This window comes from Drosophila biarmipes, chromosome 2L (assembly GCF_025231255.1).
Source record: "Drosophila biarmipes strain raj3 chromosome 2L, RU_DBia_V1.1, whole genome shotgun sequence".
In the NCBI taxonomy this organism is placed as follows: Eukaryota; Metazoa; Arthropoda; class Insecta; order Diptera; family Drosophilidae; genus Drosophila; species Drosophila biarmipes.
Genome location: NC_066612.1, coordinates 9,805,293 through 9,822,580, shown reverse-complemented (window position 1 = coordinate 9,822,580; position 17,288 = coordinate 9,805,293). Strand labels below are relative to the sequence as shown.

The window sequence follows — 17,288 nt, the reverse complement described above, 5'->3', positions numbered from 1 at the left end:
TTAATTTCTTAAAAATAAATACAGACAATTAGTAAAGCTAATCCCGCAGTACGATATTACCCAAACAGTAATTTGATTTTCAGCCCGGACTAGTTTATCGTTTCAACAGTATTACTAGCTTAACTTTTCTGCACATCATTCATCTGCGAGAGCTACTAAAATATAACGCATACGCCCAGGAGTCATGGGCAATTTATGGCAAGGACGAAGGGCACTCTTCCTTTCGCTCGCAAAATCCATAAGCTTAACCGAGCTGTAGGCAAAATCCTGTGCAAATTTCCATGCGACTCGTTCAGCCGAATTGGACGAGGAAAATTGCCGATCCTAAGCCGGCAGTGCAATAAAAACATCAACGGCGGCGGAAAAATGAAGATGTGCCCGAAAAATGGCAACGCCTCCCTATTATTGGCTGGCTCGTTGGCCCTTTTCCTATTTTTTAATATTTTTATGTACTCGAACAGCCGCAGCAGAAGCAGTAGCACAAACAAGCAACACTTTATGGCTGAAACTTTTTGCGTTGGCTTAAATAAATTTCCACTTAATAGATTCGTTACAATAAATGGTTGGCCAGAGGGTGGGGCGAGCACGGGTATGTTGAAGACGAGGCTGCGGCATCAGTGAGCTTCCCCCATTGAATTTTATGGCATATTAAAAAGCAAAAGCGTGCAAAAAGCCCTCAAGTTCCCAGATCCATGGGAATCCGGTTAACAGCTTACCCTTTTCTCCCTTCTGGCAGCAATTTGGTTAGCGGCAATTGTGCCAAAATTATAAATGACAACATTTCAGCAGGCTTTAATTTAATCTGACGGCATTTCAGTTCTCAACCTTTCAGCAGCGAGTGCTTAAATCCAAACACACAAAAATTAATTCCATCATATTTTTCACTTTCTTGAAAAAAAGGGGGAAACTCAATCGCCAGCCCTAGGAAGTCGCAACCTTGTTGGGGTCTACGCTCCGTTGGCTTTTGTTTTGCATGTGGATCCTTGGCAGGATAATATGCTGTTAATGTTTTTCTCCATTCCGCTCTGGGCCAGGATGCTCGGGATGTGGTCGGCCGGGCCCGGGAGTGAAAAAAGGATTCGAGCAGCCGCAGTTAGCTGGAATTGTTGTAATTTATTATTCCTGTTGTTGCCGCACAAGACTGGCTTAGACTCCGCTTTGGCAATAATTAGTAAAAGATATCAAAGCAAATGACTTTATCTGCTTACAAGCCCCCCCTCAGCAGCCACAGATATGCCCATATCCTCGGCCAAGGACAATGGAGACGCTTTAATGTGTTGCTGACGACATGGCTTGGTGGGCGCAGGGCGGAGGAGTGCGGCAATCCTGTGCGGATGCGCTTCCCTGTTTTGTTTGATTCCTAAACACATTTTCCAGGGCATTAGAACTTTGACAAGGAGCTTGCCGAGCTCGGAGCGGATCAATCTTTCACCACACTGGATTTTAAAGCACCTGCTGAATTCTTGAAACGTCCTATAAAAACATAATGGGAGTTAACCAGTGCCCTTGGTTTCCATTATATTTTGTCAAAAAAACTTTGATTTTATTTTTCAAATATTTAAATCAGCAAATGGATTGAATCACTCTAAATTTCCTTATCTTTTCCTGCTTATTAGCCCACATTCACTGAATTGGTTGAAGTTCGAATAAGGCCTAGATCTTCGTAAATAACTTATTTTAACCCAAAAGAAAGCGTATCGAGTCTTCGTTTCTTTGCTTCCTGGCGACTTCCCCTTTCAGAAATAACTTAAGTAGAATATCCCCTCCCTGTGTGATTTTGTTGCCTGGCTTTTTGTTTAAAATTTCAACCACAACGCACAGCACAGGCTTATAAAATATGGCAGTCAACAGCTCTATGTGTGTCCGTGCTTATCCCTTACATCTTGAGCTTGTCTTTGCCATTTTGCCTGTTGGCCAGGATATGCAGTTGTCGTTGCTGCTGCCGTTGTCACTTGGAGCTTTGGATGCGTTTGTCAGCCCAGACTAGGCTAGTAATTTATAACTAGTTTATATTTTGGCAATTATTTCCTGCGTGAGCTCTTGAGCAGGACGAGTTTTGTGATCCCCAAATCGCAGGCAGGAAGCTGAGGGGAGACACTTTGCGTATGGCCGTAATAATAAGCTTAATATGCGATATAAGCCACAAGTCAGGCCAGGGCACGCAAATCAAAGCGGCGTACAAGGGGCCCAGGCGTCGCGATAAGAGAAGTTAATTCACGGATAACAATAAGCATGCTCTGGGGGAAAGCACCAGCACCAGAAAGCAGCAACAACTTGTACATGCATTACAACAACTCATGAATATAAATTGCCGCCTCACTTTCTGGCCGAAAGGAGCCGCCAACTGTTCCCCGAGATTGTTCACAAATGTTGAAGTCGCCGCGGGTGTTTGGCAATTATAACACACAGAAAAATTTATATATATGTATATACACTGTATACTGAGGTATGTATAAAAAGCCAGACGGAGCAGGTGAATCGGGATTTAAGGACCCCAGCAATGCCAGCATTTATTAATGTTGCTCAAGGCAGCGGCGGCATCCCAGGGGCGCTCATATATCAAATAAACTGGAGGGAAGTTCACTTGGTTGAAGTTGAGATGCCCTTTAAGTATTCAGAAATCCCTTTAAATTTATTTGGAATTTTACCAACCACATTCAACTATTTATTATTTTTTAACTATTTTATAAAAATATTTTGATATACAACCCTTCAAATTTGTTCACGAATGTAGCTACTTAAATATTTCTGACACAGAAATGTTAAAGATTTAACTTTTTTTTATAGTTATACATTTATTTTTGATTTTTCAATAAATTTTGTTTTGTTTCCTCATTGATTTCTTGAGACTCCTTAAAAAGAGAGTACATATTCAGGCCGCAGCATAAAAAGCGCCTATAAAACCCCTAAACGGTGGTGAGCAAAACGCCTGGTCAAGTCCCTCGCCATGGGTGGCAGTTAATCTAGCATCGGGGGGTCAGGATCTACCCAAAACACACCCCCCAAAAATGTCACTTGAAGCGTGGCAGCCTTGACTTTTGTAGATTATTGCGCATACGCCCCGTGCAACGCAACGTGTAATTTAAATGCAATTAAAATAATAATTTATCTTGCTCCGCGCGGCTTGTCAACCTGAGTGATGTTGAAGGTGGGAGGATCACACACGGTCCACCCACCTAAGTCCTCCCCGTGGAGAGGTATAAATAAATACCAGTGCGAGACTTTTGTCGGTGATAAATGAGTTGAAACTGACAACTCAAATGAAGGTCTAAAAAAGGTGCTTCTGGAATTTTTAAGTGAGTTGTTAGGGAAGCAAGCTCAGAAACCACATCATTTGTTTTGGATGCATTCAGTCATTAGCTGGGAACGGAGTCTCGTTAGGTAATGGAAGGAGATACTGAACAACAGGGTTGGTAAAATAAATCAACTATTGTTTATTTATATCCACTAAAATAAACACATTTTTAAATCTAGATGTTCGAATTTTTCAAGAGTTTAAATATTTTAAATGGGTATAAAAATATATCAAAGAAATGAAATTCTTACGGAAAAACCGAAAAACATTATACATTTTAAAACGTCGTCCATAAATGTTTTTAATTAAATTATAAAAATAAACGCTGCCCCAATAAATCAAATGCGGCGCCCAGCCCAAAAATATTCGCCTGCCGTCTCGCCTGTGCCGTAATCAGAAAACAATAAACAAATAAAATAACAATTAATTGGATTTTTACTACCCTTTTGTTATTGTCACCTCTCCCCCGGGTCTGGGGCATTTAAATTTTCATAATAAAATGTAATTTATTGCATTTGCATAAACCGGCTGCGTGCGTGTGCGTGCAATTGAATCAACACCAAGTGGCAAAGTAGCCAAGGAACAAAAAGTTGAGAAAATAAAGAACAGCGGCGACGACTGGCCAACAGCAGCAACAAAGCTGGAATCTGGCAATAAAACGGCCACCAAACTGTTGGCAATAGCCACCGGCTGCCACAATAAAAATCCCTTTTTGATTTATTCGCTGGCTGTCATATGGGCGAAGATCGAGTGGCATGAATGCGAATTAATCGCTTAATTGCTTTGCCAGCGGGACTAAAGGAATTTTAAACGCGGTAGTTGATCAAGCAAATTAAGTACGCGCCCAGCAGACCAAGATAGCCATAAAGAAGGTGGCTTTCAAGTGCGAAAACCACGGCAGGCGGAGTTATTTAATCCTGTGTTGTGCATGAGGTGTCATAACGAATTTCGCGAAATTATATTTTTAATTAGGCAGTTGACCCACTACCAGTGTCAGTGTTGCCAATTCCGATTTTTTATAGCCAAATTTTACAGGTATCATAAATATTTTTATTTTTTATCTGCTTAGTTTTTTACAATGTTTGAGTTTCATTTAATCGGAATATTCATCAGATTCATCTAGGTAAGATTTATTTTCAAAATAAAGCTAGTAAGCTGCCTTAAGAATCTGCTTTTTAAATATTTGGACACTAAGAGGGCCCACATTTTTCAATATTTTGTCAAAGTGTAAACATGACATTTTATTCTTATTATTATTGCACAAATTTATGCCAAAAATTTGTTCAATCGGAAAATTTATTAAAAAGTTATCAGAAAATGAAGAGTGCTATCTCGGAAACAGACGATTTTCTGCATGCATATCCCTGTCTCCCTCGCACTTTCTTTTCCTGATTATTGGGTACTTTACATATTTAAAATGCGGGTATGCCGGACAAATTTATTTTGCAGCACACAATTTAACAAATTATTTGAAAACGGTCTGTGGCTTGCAACACTATTTGCAGCCAGTTCTCCTCGCTAATGGCTAAACAAGCGCCATCTGCTACCCATCCCAGGACCTCTAAGCCAGTGACATGGTTGTGCGTGGTTGCGTGGCGCACACTCTTTGGCGGTTGAGGTGCCACTGGCTACCGCCCCTGCCACGTGACCCCGCATGACCCCACCTCTGGCCCCGCCCCCCGATGATGCACATAAAAACACTTGTGGCTGATGGGCGGCTGGTGGATGGCAGATAGCAGTGCATCATGTCATCGCACGGCCAACGCAAATGCAATTTAAAGCAAACAATTTTTTGAAATGACCTACATCCTGGGCAGGACACAGCACACGCACACAGATAGCAACAAAATGGGTCCTGTTTTCACAGCACCGCACACAACATCATTAAAAATTAATTCACGCTCGATGTCCTGCGCCTGCTAAAAAAGAAAGGGAGAGCAAGTGGAGTAAAGTGAAGTGCAGCCCGACAGTAGCTGCACGGAAAATAATGAAACCATATCCAAAATATATTTTGTATTAACTTTATTTTTACAAATTTTTTGCCATATATCAATTTCTTTCTGACTTTGATAATTAAGCAAAATGTATAAAATGTGCATTGCTTGGCAGCAAGAATAAATACCTCCATTATAAACATTGGTTCTGGAAATAATGAACTCATTAACGTTATTTAGGAGCTATATTAAGCTGCCATTTTTCAACAAGAAGTTTTAACTGAATATTTTTAAACGCAGTTTAAAAAGTATAAATTTCCTGTCTAAGAGTAATTTGCAGTGGATAAATAGGGGAACTGAGCTAAGCAACAACAGCAATCGAGTTCACACGTTTTGCGGTCGCCGTGCACTTTATAATGTTGTCCTGGCCGGGGAACAGGACTCATCGGGGCTAGGACCGAAACCAGGACCAACACCGGGTCCTGGCCCATTTCGTTCCGTGATGACTTAATGAGCATAATAAGCTCAACGCCGAAATTACCTTTTTAAATGAACATGATGCTGCCCGACTGCCTCCCAAAACACTCTAGTTTTGGGTGTGCGGAAAACAATCCTACACCACCGCCACACACACAAATGGATAGCCCCGCAGGACGAAAGGAACACACAGGTGGGTAGTGTGCCAAATGGGGATTAAAAGTGGCATAGACAAGCGGTTACATATTCAAATTAAGATTTTAATGTTCACACAAAAGGCGGCCATGCCAAAATAACCATTTTAAATGTATACACATGTGGGTGTGTGGGTCCTGGCAAAGGACCGTGTGTGTGAGTGTGTGTGGCTGGGCGGGCTTTAAAGGATGCCAAAGAAATGCAAATGCAAATTAATTAGTTCGCTGTTTGATTGAGTTACAGTTAAGTAGCTTACCGAAATCGTTTGTCCCGATAAGGTTTTTGGAATGGATAATGGCACTGTTAATGACACAGGCACCCAATAATAATGCTGGCTAGATAATACCCAGCTCAATCTTTATTACGGAACACACAAGCAAAGAAAATTGATTTTAAACTCTTGTACTTACTAATTCGGAACGGAAAATCCAATGGCTTAACTAGGAATTAAGTCCAGATGCGGAAAGCTTTTGATTCTGGGTAATTGGGTAAACGACTATTTGCATAGTTAAATACTGGGTAAATTTGGCTTTGACTAAACAAAAATAGTCCAGAGCATTAGATAACTCAACCACAAATTTACAGAGGTAACACACTTTTAAATCTGGATAATTACTAAATATAAACATTTCTTGAAGTGCAGATTTGCCTTTCCATTTTGAATGATTTAAAACCTTTTCCCCTAGTTTTTAATCATTTTCCCTCCTTGGCTGATTTTAGAAAAGACTTTTTTTCTGAACACAAAAAATAATATTGCTTTTAAATTAAAGTGCCCCCACCCTACCGTTAAAGCCTACTCCTCGTGTCTTCACTTTTCCAAAACCTTAATGAAATCTTGTTTATTATTTAGAGCTAAGTTTGCTGACTAAGTAAAATATTTTTTCACACCTAAAGCTTCCGAGCTGCATGTCATCTTTGAAGGCCTTAATGTTATGACTTATAAGTAGTCACAAAAGTCAATTGCAAGAAAGAATCGCCCAGGCGCTGACCCCATAATCTTCAGCGAATTTATAGCCATCCACATTGCGTATACGCCCCAACCACACACACACTTTGCAGCACCATAATCAAATTAAAGCATAATTTTTTACGACGTCATAGTCATAAATATGAACGATGAAAAATTGTGCCCAAAACATGGATCGTAAAAGGACGCCGACGACGAGCAGGGGAAAGACGGATGCAGGTCCTTGCAAGTGATTTCCCATTTCCGCTAAGCTGCTGGGCAGGAAAAATAAATTTAAATGTATAAATCATTTCGGCGATGCCTTAAAATTGAATACGCATTCGTCAGCAATAAATCGCAGGGGCCACAAGACTCGGCTACTGTAGTTCAGTGGCGCGTCTTGAAGCCAGGATCTCCGGGTTTCGAACTCGGTCACATATGCGCTTTTGCGCCTTTGGGGAAATTGCTACAATTCGTTTCATATTTCATGTGGCTTCGGTTTTTGGGTTTTTGCTTCCGCTTCTGTTTGCGGACGCGCTCCCTCCTCCATGAGTTATTATTGGCGAACGCGGATCCCCCGAAGAGCCGGCGGAACTGGAATTGTTTGCAGCTGATTTGCATACTGAATGCAATAGAAAACGCTGCCATATTTATGGCCCACTTTTGGGCTGAGCGCAATTAGTGGGCTCTGGCTGGCCTCAAAAGTGATGCACGCTTTCACGGGGAAGTCAGGTGAACTCAATTTAAGTACCTTGTGAAATTTGGCAACAAAATGAGTCAGCTTCACGCAAGGTATAGCCCCTCGTCTGCAGGAACCCTACTAGAATTTGGGGCTATTAGACCTGTTCATAGAGATTATTTTATAAGTGGAAAAGCCCAGTACAAGGTTTGTGATGACTCAATTGGCGGGTATTGTTGGTTTTCTGCAATATATACTTGATTGTTTTGTTTTATGTTTTTTTTTTAATTAATGTAATTACCACCTGTAAATATTTTCCATTAGACCCTTCTATTGATAATTCTGTCAAGAACAACAAAATATCTTGATAGGAAACATTCAGGTGCAGTGCTAATACTTGAGATATTGCCTCACTGTCAAGATAAGAAGAATTTAAAAGTGAACTTCCTGAATGGTTTAGCAAAGCGTTCAATGGTAGATAATGGTTTTTTATATCCGTCTAGCTTCCTTTTAAAAAAAAGGTATATGACTTTTTCACAGAAAAGCGTCGGCATTAAAATAATCTTAACGACTTCTAATCTATAATTGGTTAATGCTTGATAATGGGCATTAACTCATTATACATTTTGATACGATCAGCTTAGAGGAATTAAAAATTTATAATTGTGGGAATTTACAGTAGCTGATTTGAAACAATCCAAGAAGAAGACCCCAAACATGTACAGAAAAATCTTAGTAATTTTATTTTAGGCACCATCTGCCTAAAACTGCATCAATCACCGAACTTGTGCCTTTTGCAATCTCATTTTGCCATGTAAAATGCCTTTGGAGAATTTGTCGCTGCTCCTTGGTGTATGGTAATTTTCCCCAAAACATGCTCGCACACCGCTCCCGAGGTCCTTTCTTAATTTCGGATGAAACAATGCGCAAAGGAAGGCATTGCAGGAAACTCGGCGTGGAGGAAGGAGGGCAAGCCGTGTCGTCGAAACGAACGAGAATCGAATTTATGGTCTAACAAGCGCTGTCAAATGTGAGAATTGAGTGCCTGCGCCGAGGTCCTCCGAGCTCCTGGCAGCACTAGGTGTCCCGGGCCCATATTCCCTGGGCCCAGATGCAGATGCTCCCCAGGCATTTGCATCTCGCATATAAATCGCATTAGCAGCACGCAATTACTAGACCCCGGCACATGGGCACACGAACTGCGGTTTGGGCCTGAATTCCCAGAGCGTTCAGAGCTGAAACACTGATAGTTCTTGTCCCCGAACGTGCTTTGTACCCTCCAGATAAGAAGTAATCAGAGACGATGTCATACAGGAATATGGCTTTAATTTACGCTTCTCTAAAAATAGTACAGACCGCACTGACAATGATAGCGTAGATCAATAAAACCGATCTAACCGCCTCAGTCGGTGGCTGAAAATTATAACTATATATATCACAATTGACTAGTACATAGTCTAACCTATTCCGGATCACAGCAGAATGGGGCACTTGTACATAATGTTGATCTTATCAATGTCCTTTGAGCTGAGACCCACTCGCTGGCCAATTTTCGCCGTGGCGTCCAATGGCACTATGGTGTCCTCGCCGTTGATGGAGAAGGCTCCTGGCCGGTAATGCAAACAGCTGTCGTAGTCGTAGCCCATTTCAAAGTCGGTCACCACTGTGTCGGCATACTTCTGGAAATTGAACTCCTTGCCGGGCACTATGTTGTCGTAGACCACGTTTATATAATCATCTCTGATGGCCGAGCTCTGCTGGTGATAGAATCCCAGGGCGTGCATGAACTCGTGCAGGATGGTGCCAGTCCTGAAACATCCTTCGCCCAGCGGATATATCTCCAGATTCATTTCCTGCGGCTTTGCCTGGTAACCCACCGCTGTGTAGCAGCCTCCCGACTTGGCCGTAACGGTCAGGTAGGCCGTATCCTCGTCGGTGGCTTCCCTGAACCTCAGACAGGTGTTCTGCTCCAAGGTGTCGATGCCACTCTGGATGGCCCTCTTGTGCGCCGCATCAAAGTCATCCGAGATCCTGTAGACCACCACATTGCCGGGCCATCTCTTCTCCGTATTGATGAGGCCATTGCGGGCCATGGGAGCACCGTGCTCCAGGCTCCTTTGCTGCTCCTCCGTCAGCATCATATCTCCCTCCACAAAGCCAGCTGCCTCCTCCGGATCATAGACGCCCGCTGGCAGGGGCTTGCCAGAATTGAGCGCCACCTGCAGCAGCAGCAGAAGGTATACTATTCCAAGCCTCGACATCTTGCCAGTTGGGTTCCGCGAACTAGACTAGTAAACTGGCCAGGGAGCACGGCCAACTAAATATGAAACACGGACGAGGGCTGGCCTCACATTTCCGATTAGATACAAACGGGCAAAAACTTATTTCGCAAATTGATAATGACAATCGAAACGTCCAATTGGATCAAGGTTTATGGCATGTCACCTTTCGGCCAGCGAGGCGCCCAGGCGGAAACCTTCCATTAGTCATGTAAGTTAACGATAAATATCTCTCTATCTTCTAACATACGTCATGGCCTGTCTCTTGGATTTTCGCAATTAACTGTGTGCGATTGCGAATTATATGTAGGGATCCGCAATTGATTGGATTCTTAAGTGTCGACTTCCAAAAACAAATATGTAATTAAAACCTGTGCTCCCCAAATATGAGTAATTCCTCCCAAACCGTCAGTTGATAACTGATAACTGCCCAACAACCACGACACGCGTAATCGCTGTGTTAAAAACTCGTGTTGGGTTGTCTAATAGGTGTTTAACTTTGGGGCCTTATCGCAACACACAGTTCTCTTTGATTTTAAAAACCGGGGACTACGTGATAGCCCTGTCAAGGTTTATCACCTCCATTCTCAAAAATATAACTCAAGTAAGAGAATTGAACCAAGAGAATTCTACGCTAAAGCGCTTGTGTGATTAGTACACTGAGGTACAAAATTATTGATCTATCGTCTTCTTTTGGAAATAAATTAAAGGTTCAGAATGTTTGTTATCTGAACTGCGGTTAATACACATTACAATTTTCATATGGCATCAAAAATAATCCATAAAAAACATTTGTATTTATTTCTGTCTTTAGTGTATTTAAAAAATTTGAATTAGTCAATCAAAGATGTTTTTTAAATTAGAAAGTTATCTTCGATCGAGGTGTCCTTGGCAGCGCACTTGTACATTTTGTTCAGCTTCCGAATATCCTTTTCGCTCATGTAGAACCGCTGACCCATGTTGGCGGCCCCCTCTTTTAGAGCCACAATGGTGGGTTGACCGTTCTTGGAAAACGCCGTCGGAAGGTAGTGCATGAGGCTGTTGTAGTCGTAGCCCTCGCCAAAGTCATCCCACTTTGATGTTTTGTCATTATTAACAAAGTTTATATTGTACTCCGGACTAATATTGTCCCATTGGATATTGACGTATTGGTCTCGGCTTTGGGCCACATGTTGATGCTCGAAGCCCAGGACGTGCAGGAGCTCGTGGATGATGGAACCGATGCGAAAGCAGCCCTCGCCAATAGGATAAATCTGGAGGTTAACCGCTGAGGGCCTATTCCTGAAGCCCAAGTAAAGGGAATTGCAGCCCAGGCCATTCGACTTTATGATGACGGCCTTGAAACGCTCCTTTTCTGTCGCAGGGGTGAAAACTATACACGAATTCGCCTCAATGATGGAAATGGCTCTGAGGATTTCCCGATAATGACTGTCAGCTTTGAAAATCAGGTGAAACCAGTGTACATCAAACTTTATCTGAATACATACCGAAATGGTTTTTCTCAATGATGTAATACACAATGCCATTTGGCCAGTGATAAATCTCATTGGTCATCCCGTTCCGAGCCCGAAAAGGCTCTCCTATGATGTCCCCCTGAAAATACTGCGGAAGCAATTCCGGATCCATAAATGGTTTACTGAAAACCATTTTATCAGACAGGAGAACTAGAGCGAAAACCAATGGCAACATTGTGAAGTGAGAAATTAAACCAAACTGAAGAGCTATTATTATATATAATGTACCATGAATAATATAGTAATATATGTAATTCAATTTAATACGACATGCTTATAATGCGGGTTTTTTATAACACTAGACAACATACAAATAGATCTAGAGAATATAGCAGATATAATTAAAGGTAAAGTAATATTTGATTAACTTTTAATCCGCTTAGCAACGTTGCAATGCTTAAAAAATTCCTTTATGGAAATCGTCACTATACGGTTATATATGATTAAGCATTCTTATTTTAAATTATGCCGAAAAGCACAACTTGAACCAAAGCTATAATAGCATACTTACAGTTGTTGGTTGATAGTTAAAATCTATATTTGGAACATATCTTTTTAACACATATTTTTTAAGGTTTTTTCAAACATCCCTTTACCCTTTGTCTAAGGCAAAGAAATATAGATCATAGAAAATGCAAAATGTTAGGTATAATAGCTCTGTATTTAGTGTAATAACTTTTTATACTCATTACACCTGCCTGGGGCACTTGTACATGACATTCAGCTTGTTAATATCGGACTGGGTCATTTGCAAGCGCTGACCCATCAGCTCCTCGGCGCCTTCCTGCAGCGGCACAATGGTCATCTCCCCGTTCTTAGAGAACGCATACGCCGTGTAGTGCAGCACACTGGAGTAGTCATAGGGTTCGCCGTAGTCCTCGACGGTTTCGTTGTCGTACTTGTTGAAGTTTCCCTCGGTGCCCTCCGTGATGTTCTCCTCAGCGATTCGCACGTAGTCATCGCGGTTCCATGTGCTCTGCTGATGGTAGAAGCCCAGGGCATGAAGGAACTCGTGGACAATTGTTCCCAGACGGAAGCAACCAGTATCCAGGGCATAGTTCTGCAGATTCAGCTGCTGAACCCGGTTGCGGTAGCCCACATACGAGTAACATCCACCAGACTCCGAGGTGACATTCACATAGTACTCCTGATCAGTGGTGGCCTCCTTGAAAACCAAGCAGGAACTTTGCTCGATAATGCGAATGCCTCGCAGAATGTGGTTGCGGTGCTCGGTGTCTGAATTAAATATTCAATTAATATTAATGTTCATTAAAATTAAAGAAAAATACAGCATAGTTTTCGATTGCCAATCTGGGACATTATCCTTACCAATATCCCGATTGATGTGGTAGTAGACAATGCGATTGGGCCACCTGTAGGTTTCGTTTCGAAGACCATTTCTTCCCTCGGGACTGGGCACCATGTCGCCCTCAATGTAGCCCGCTGTCAGCTCGGGATCGGTTTCAATCCGTTCCTGGGTAGCAGGAGCAGCCCAGCAGCAGCTGGCCAGGAAAACAACCGCTAAAGTTAAAGTCCAGGTCTTCATGTTGATGGCTCCGCGGTCGTCGAGTAACTGTTTAGGGCGCCAATTATAAGGTGACAAAGCGGTATAGTTTGCCAGTGGATAATTTATGGTATTTGCCAGCGTTAAGCTTTTATGGCCAGCTAAATTGACCAATGGTCACCGCTAGGAAGTTATCTAATCGTTTAAGGTTGCCTGCATAATACACGTCCGTATACGTAATCTAAATTCAGGGTTATGCTAGCTAAAATTTTAGGAATTCCCGCCTTGGAGATAAGATCCACAGATATTTTTACACGGGTAAAGCTGTGAAGACGGAGCGTTTTATTCCCTGTAAAATTAATCTCTTAAAGAACAATTTATTAGCTCCATTCTAGCTTAATTTATCTTAATTTACTTCGAATTACTCCTGCAATAAATGTACTCCCCAAGCTGTCTTTTGACTTAACTTCGATTCAAAAATAACAAAGACTAACGGACCATGACCTGTCCCATTGCGTAAGCTCATCTTGCAACATTCAAAATCTCAACCAGCATTCCACCCCGAAATGAAGAAAATCAGTGACAAAATTAATCTGAAGGCAAATGACAGCGACGAACATTCGCCTAATTGCATTTGTCAACACAATAAACAGATTATATTTTGCACGAGTGACAGGTGACAATAATGAAACGAAATTTATCATCATTACGTTGCAAAAACTCTGCATGGGTACGATAAAAGGTGTTCATTCTTTGACAGTAGGGCATTTGTACATGGCGTTCAGCTTCTTGATATCGGTTTCACTCAGCTCCAGTCGCTGGCCAATGGCATCCTCCTTGCCCTCCTCTAAGACCACAATGGTTCTCTCGCCGTTTTTGGAAAATGCATAAGGTCCGTAGTGCATAACGCTGCCATAGTCGTACTTCTCGCCAAAATCGTTTACCGTCTGCTCGGTGTATTTATCAAAATTGAACTCCATGCCCTCGGTGATATTCTCCTCCACAATTTGCACATATTCATCCCGGTCGGCGGCACTCTGCTGGTGGAAAAATCCCAGGGCATGCAGGAACTCGTGGACAATCGTATAGAGGCGGAAGCATCCGACTCCTATTTCATTGTTCTGAAGATTGAGCTGTTGAACCCGGTTTAGGTAACCGATGTAGGAGAAACAACCGCCGTCCTCGGAGGTCACATTCACATAGTATTTCTGATCGGTAGTGGCCTCCTTGAAGGTGAGACACGAAATGGACTCGATCTTGTGAATGGCGCTAATGATGTGGTTCCGATGCTCCTCATCTGTTGGGATAATTACCAATTATAAGGGGATTTGAAGTTCTCCTTAAGATCTAACCTATGTAGCTATTGATGTGATAGTAGACGATGCGATTGGGCCACCGATAGGTCTCATTGCGCCAGATGTTCCTCGACGACCCACTGGGCACCATATCGCCCTCAACATAGCCGGCTGTCAGCTCTGGATCCGTCTCAATCCGCTCGGATGGGGCTGCCAAGCTGCCGCTGATCGCAACCAAAATCAGGGATAATATAGTGTAATAATACATGTTGGTTGCTTAACGATCCATTCAATACTGTCTGGCTAATTTAATGCACGCGTGCTGAACAAGTCCGTTATTAGGGTTAATCTTTAGAATTTATTATTCCTAATTTAGAAGTGCCGATTTCTTGTGATATCTAATCGTTGGGCTAGCCTGGAAGATCGGTAGCTAACAAAGGGTTCTTATCTTAGGCTATTTTATAATGAAATTTAGAACCTTCTATTTACCTACTAATACTCGTATAGCATATTTTAGGGGTGCAATTAACAGTCTGATAAGGGGGCAGATAAATGCAGTACCTTTAAATTTTATTCCAAAAAAAATTAATAAAATACAAATACTACAAATAAAAACAAAATAAAAGCAAAATAATCTAGCTGGTGTTTATATTCTTATGGTGCTAATCATTTTACTGCTTCCGAGAAAAATCAAATGCTTTTAGACCCACAGGGCTAAATAAAGCTATAGATATAATTTGCAAACAAATAAAAAGGGAAACAAGCCCATATAGTAAATGACACACTAAAGTTTAGTCACTTGTAAATATAAACAGTTGCTACCCTAGGGCAATACATTTAGCAATGTCGCAGTTTTGTCAGATAATAAAAGGGAGTAATCTCAGTGCATTGTGTTCAAAACGAATGAAAACCTTTCGCTCTGATAATTCGAAATCAGTTCCGAAATGCATTACCTTGCACTCGCTTGGCTCTTCACCATCGCTTCTTTGTGCCAAGCTCTTCCTGCTCCTGACATCCTGGAGGACGACATCATAATCCTCCCAGAACAGCAGCAATTTTTTGAAGGATACCCGGAATCTCGTGTTGTAAAATCGAGGTCTCAGTATTATTGGAGAGGAAGCACCTTGGTCTATAGCTTTGGCGGGGGGTTGTGTAAGTACAAACTGTTGAGATACATTATGAAAAAGTTTGATATTATATCCCGCGACCATAGCTTCCTTGGACGCAGCCCGAGTTGAAAGTGCCATGGCAGAGATATCGTCTCAGACCTGTGTGAAATTTCGTAGAACGGAAAACCGACGAGAGCCACAGGTGGTGATTCAAAGGCAGGGTTCTGGTTGCTGGTCCTATGTGGGATACTTGGGGCGGACAGACCAGGCTTTAAACCTGGGCAGGGGCTGCATGTCCAGTGGAACCATACAGCACGAACTCCTTCATGCCTTGGCCTTCTACCACACCCAGAGCGACCCGCAAAGGGATAATTATATAAGGATCCACACGGAAAACATAAAATCCGGCCATGAACAGAACTTCAAAAGACTTAGGGCTAATGGTGTGACTAACTTTGGCCTGGGCTACGACTACGACAGTATCATGCATTATGGACCATTTGCATTCTCCAAGAACGGGAAGCCAACTATTGTTCCTCGCAGGGCAGATGCAAGGATTGGACAAGCCAATAAACTGAGTCCTAGGGATGTGGAAGCGCTTAATAGGATGTACTGCTGATAATCTTCAGATAATTAAATTGAGAGGCTTAAAAAATATATATTTTTAAGATCCCAATTAAATCACATTGTATTATATTTATTTGGCTTGGCAAATGCATCCTCGTGTCAAATTGACTTGCTTGTTAGCAGCACGCACTACCTGGATGATAAAAAAGCCTCTCCAATTGTGTTAATTTCATATACACAGCCAGACTACATCCTCTGGCAAAGTAATCGCAACATTTGCAATTCTAACGAGTTGTTGCACTTGACAGGAAACTAGAGACTCCCCGCTGCCAACCGAAAAACCCCTGCCACAGACCGGTTAATCTGCAAAACAAAAAGCCCCGGCCAGCGTAGAGGAAGTGTTTGCCTTTGCCGGCAACTAAAAATTGAATATTTAGTGGTCGTAATTAAAAATTAGCGCGCCAGGCAACTAACCAGGCGACCGAGCAGCCCGCAGCCAAAGCCAACCCATGGAGTCCGAGTCCTTTCGTATTCCGTATAATCCCAGGACCAACTATCTGCGTAGACCGTCCCGCATTCTCGGCCCTCTATCGCCCTCACACAAGGACTCGCATATACATATATTTGGTTTTTTAATGGCACAAATTGTGCTAAAGCCAAAGCTCCTCCAGAGCTACCTGCCCGCAAAACGGAAGTCGTAAACATTTAATTTATGCAAGCAGTGCATTTGCTTTTTTAGTTGCAACTAAAGATGGGCCAACGTCATCCAGTGCGGAATAGGTGGCTTAGCCCTTGTGTTGATGTTGGTTTTATCAGCTTTTTAAGTGGGTTGCTTCGGCGACAAGGCATTTAAAATGTATACTTACCTCTGGAGATAATTTCGGGTGAGTGTTTAAATTTCAGAAGGCTGCAAGTGATTAGGAATTTAAGGACTCCGCTCAGGATATGAAAGTAAAGTATAAAAAAGCTATCTTATACTGCAAGCAAATTCATAAATAATTTTATACAAGCCAAGGCAATGAAAATTTTAGGGACAGGTCAATATTATATGTAGAACATTTAAAGTCTTCATATTACAGATTTCCTGGGAAACCTCAAGTGAGTTTAATAAGTTTTTTATCAAATTTCGTCCATGCCCAGCATCCCAACGCGATTATCACGCTCTAAAGTCATAATGTCCTGGGAGTTTCCTGCTTTTTATTTTGAGAAAATATTGCCGGCATAATAAAGAGAATTTAATGGGTTAAGGCGGCCACTAGGACGCCTGGCCATCAAGTTTTCGCCAAGAGCAGTAAAAAAGTCAGCTGGCTGGAGGCCCGCTTTCTTTTCGCTTTCTTTTCCCGAGCTCTTTGTGTTGTGTGTGTGGCCCCTCGCTCTTCTTATGATCGTTCTAATTTTATGACATTCTATTTTCATGCATAGCTAACGAGACGCATGTGTGGGTGGCTGTGGGGGCTTTCTGGGGGTATGTCAGGGGGTGGTCCTGGAGGCGGG

At 42.1% G+C, this 17,288-nt stretch overlaps 5 protein-coding genes across 5 annotated transcripts; 1 reads left to right on the top strand and 4 right to left on the bottom strand.

Annotated features, from left to right (window-relative positions):
- Positions 1-8,835: 8,835 nt before the first annotated feature.
- On the bottom strand, positions 8,836-9,804 carry LOC108032412 (seminal metalloprotease 1). The gene has a single exon (XM_017106232.2). The coding sequence runs from the start codon at positions 9,785-9,787 to the stop codon at positions 8,999-9,001; it is 789 nt and encodes a 262-aa protein (XP_016961721.1). The 5' UTR covers positions 9,788-9,804; the 3' UTR covers positions 8,836-8,998.
- Positions 9,805-10,591: 787 nt separating this feature from the next.
- LOC108032453 (seminal metalloprotease 1) lies at positions 10,592-11,500 on the bottom strand. The gene is made up of 2 exons (XM_017106279.3): positions 11,293-11,500; positions 10,592-11,240 (listed from the first exon to the last, which is right to left on the bottom strand). Exons 1-2 carry the CDS (start codon positions 11,492-11,494, stop codon positions 10,660-10,662), a joined length of 783 nt encoding a protein of 260 aa, XP_016961768.1. The 5' UTR covers positions 11,495-11,500; the 3' UTR covers positions 10,592-10,659.
- A 461-nt stretch (positions 11,501-11,961) lies between these two features.
- Positions 11,962-12,874, bottom strand: LOC108032400 (seminal metalloprotease 1). The gene is made up of 2 exons (XM_017106221.3): positions 12,649-12,874; positions 11,962-12,555 (listed from the first exon to the last, which is right to left on the bottom strand). Exons 1-2 carry the CDS (start codon positions 12,863-12,865, stop codon positions 12,008-12,010), a joined length of 765 nt encoding a protein of 254 aa, XP_016961710.1. The 5' UTR covers positions 12,866-12,874; the 3' UTR covers positions 11,962-12,007.
- Positions 12,875-13,411: 537 nt separating this feature from the next.
- On the bottom strand, positions 13,412-14,392 carry LOC108032401 (seminal metalloprotease 1). Its single transcript, XM_017106222.3, has 2 exons — positions 14,176-14,392; positions 13,412-14,120 (listed from the first exon to the last, which is right to left on the bottom strand). Exons 1-2 carry the CDS (start codon positions 14,384-14,386, stop codon positions 13,570-13,572), a joined length of 762 nt encoding a protein of 253 aa, XP_016961711.1. The 5' UTR covers positions 14,387-14,392; the 3' UTR covers positions 13,412-13,569.
- A 642-nt stretch (positions 14,393-15,034) lies between these two features.
- Positions 15,035-15,923, top strand: LOC108032439 (zinc metalloproteinase nas-4). The gene is made up of 2 exons (XM_017106262.2): positions 15,035-15,270; positions 15,332-15,923. The coding sequence occupies exons 1-2, from the start codon at positions 15,063-15,065 to the stop codon at positions 15,844-15,846; spliced, it is 723 nt and encodes a 240-aa protein (XP_016961751.1). The 5' UTR covers positions 15,035-15,062; the 3' UTR covers positions 15,847-15,923.
- The last annotated feature ends 1,365 nt before the right edge of the window (positions 15,924-17,288 follow it).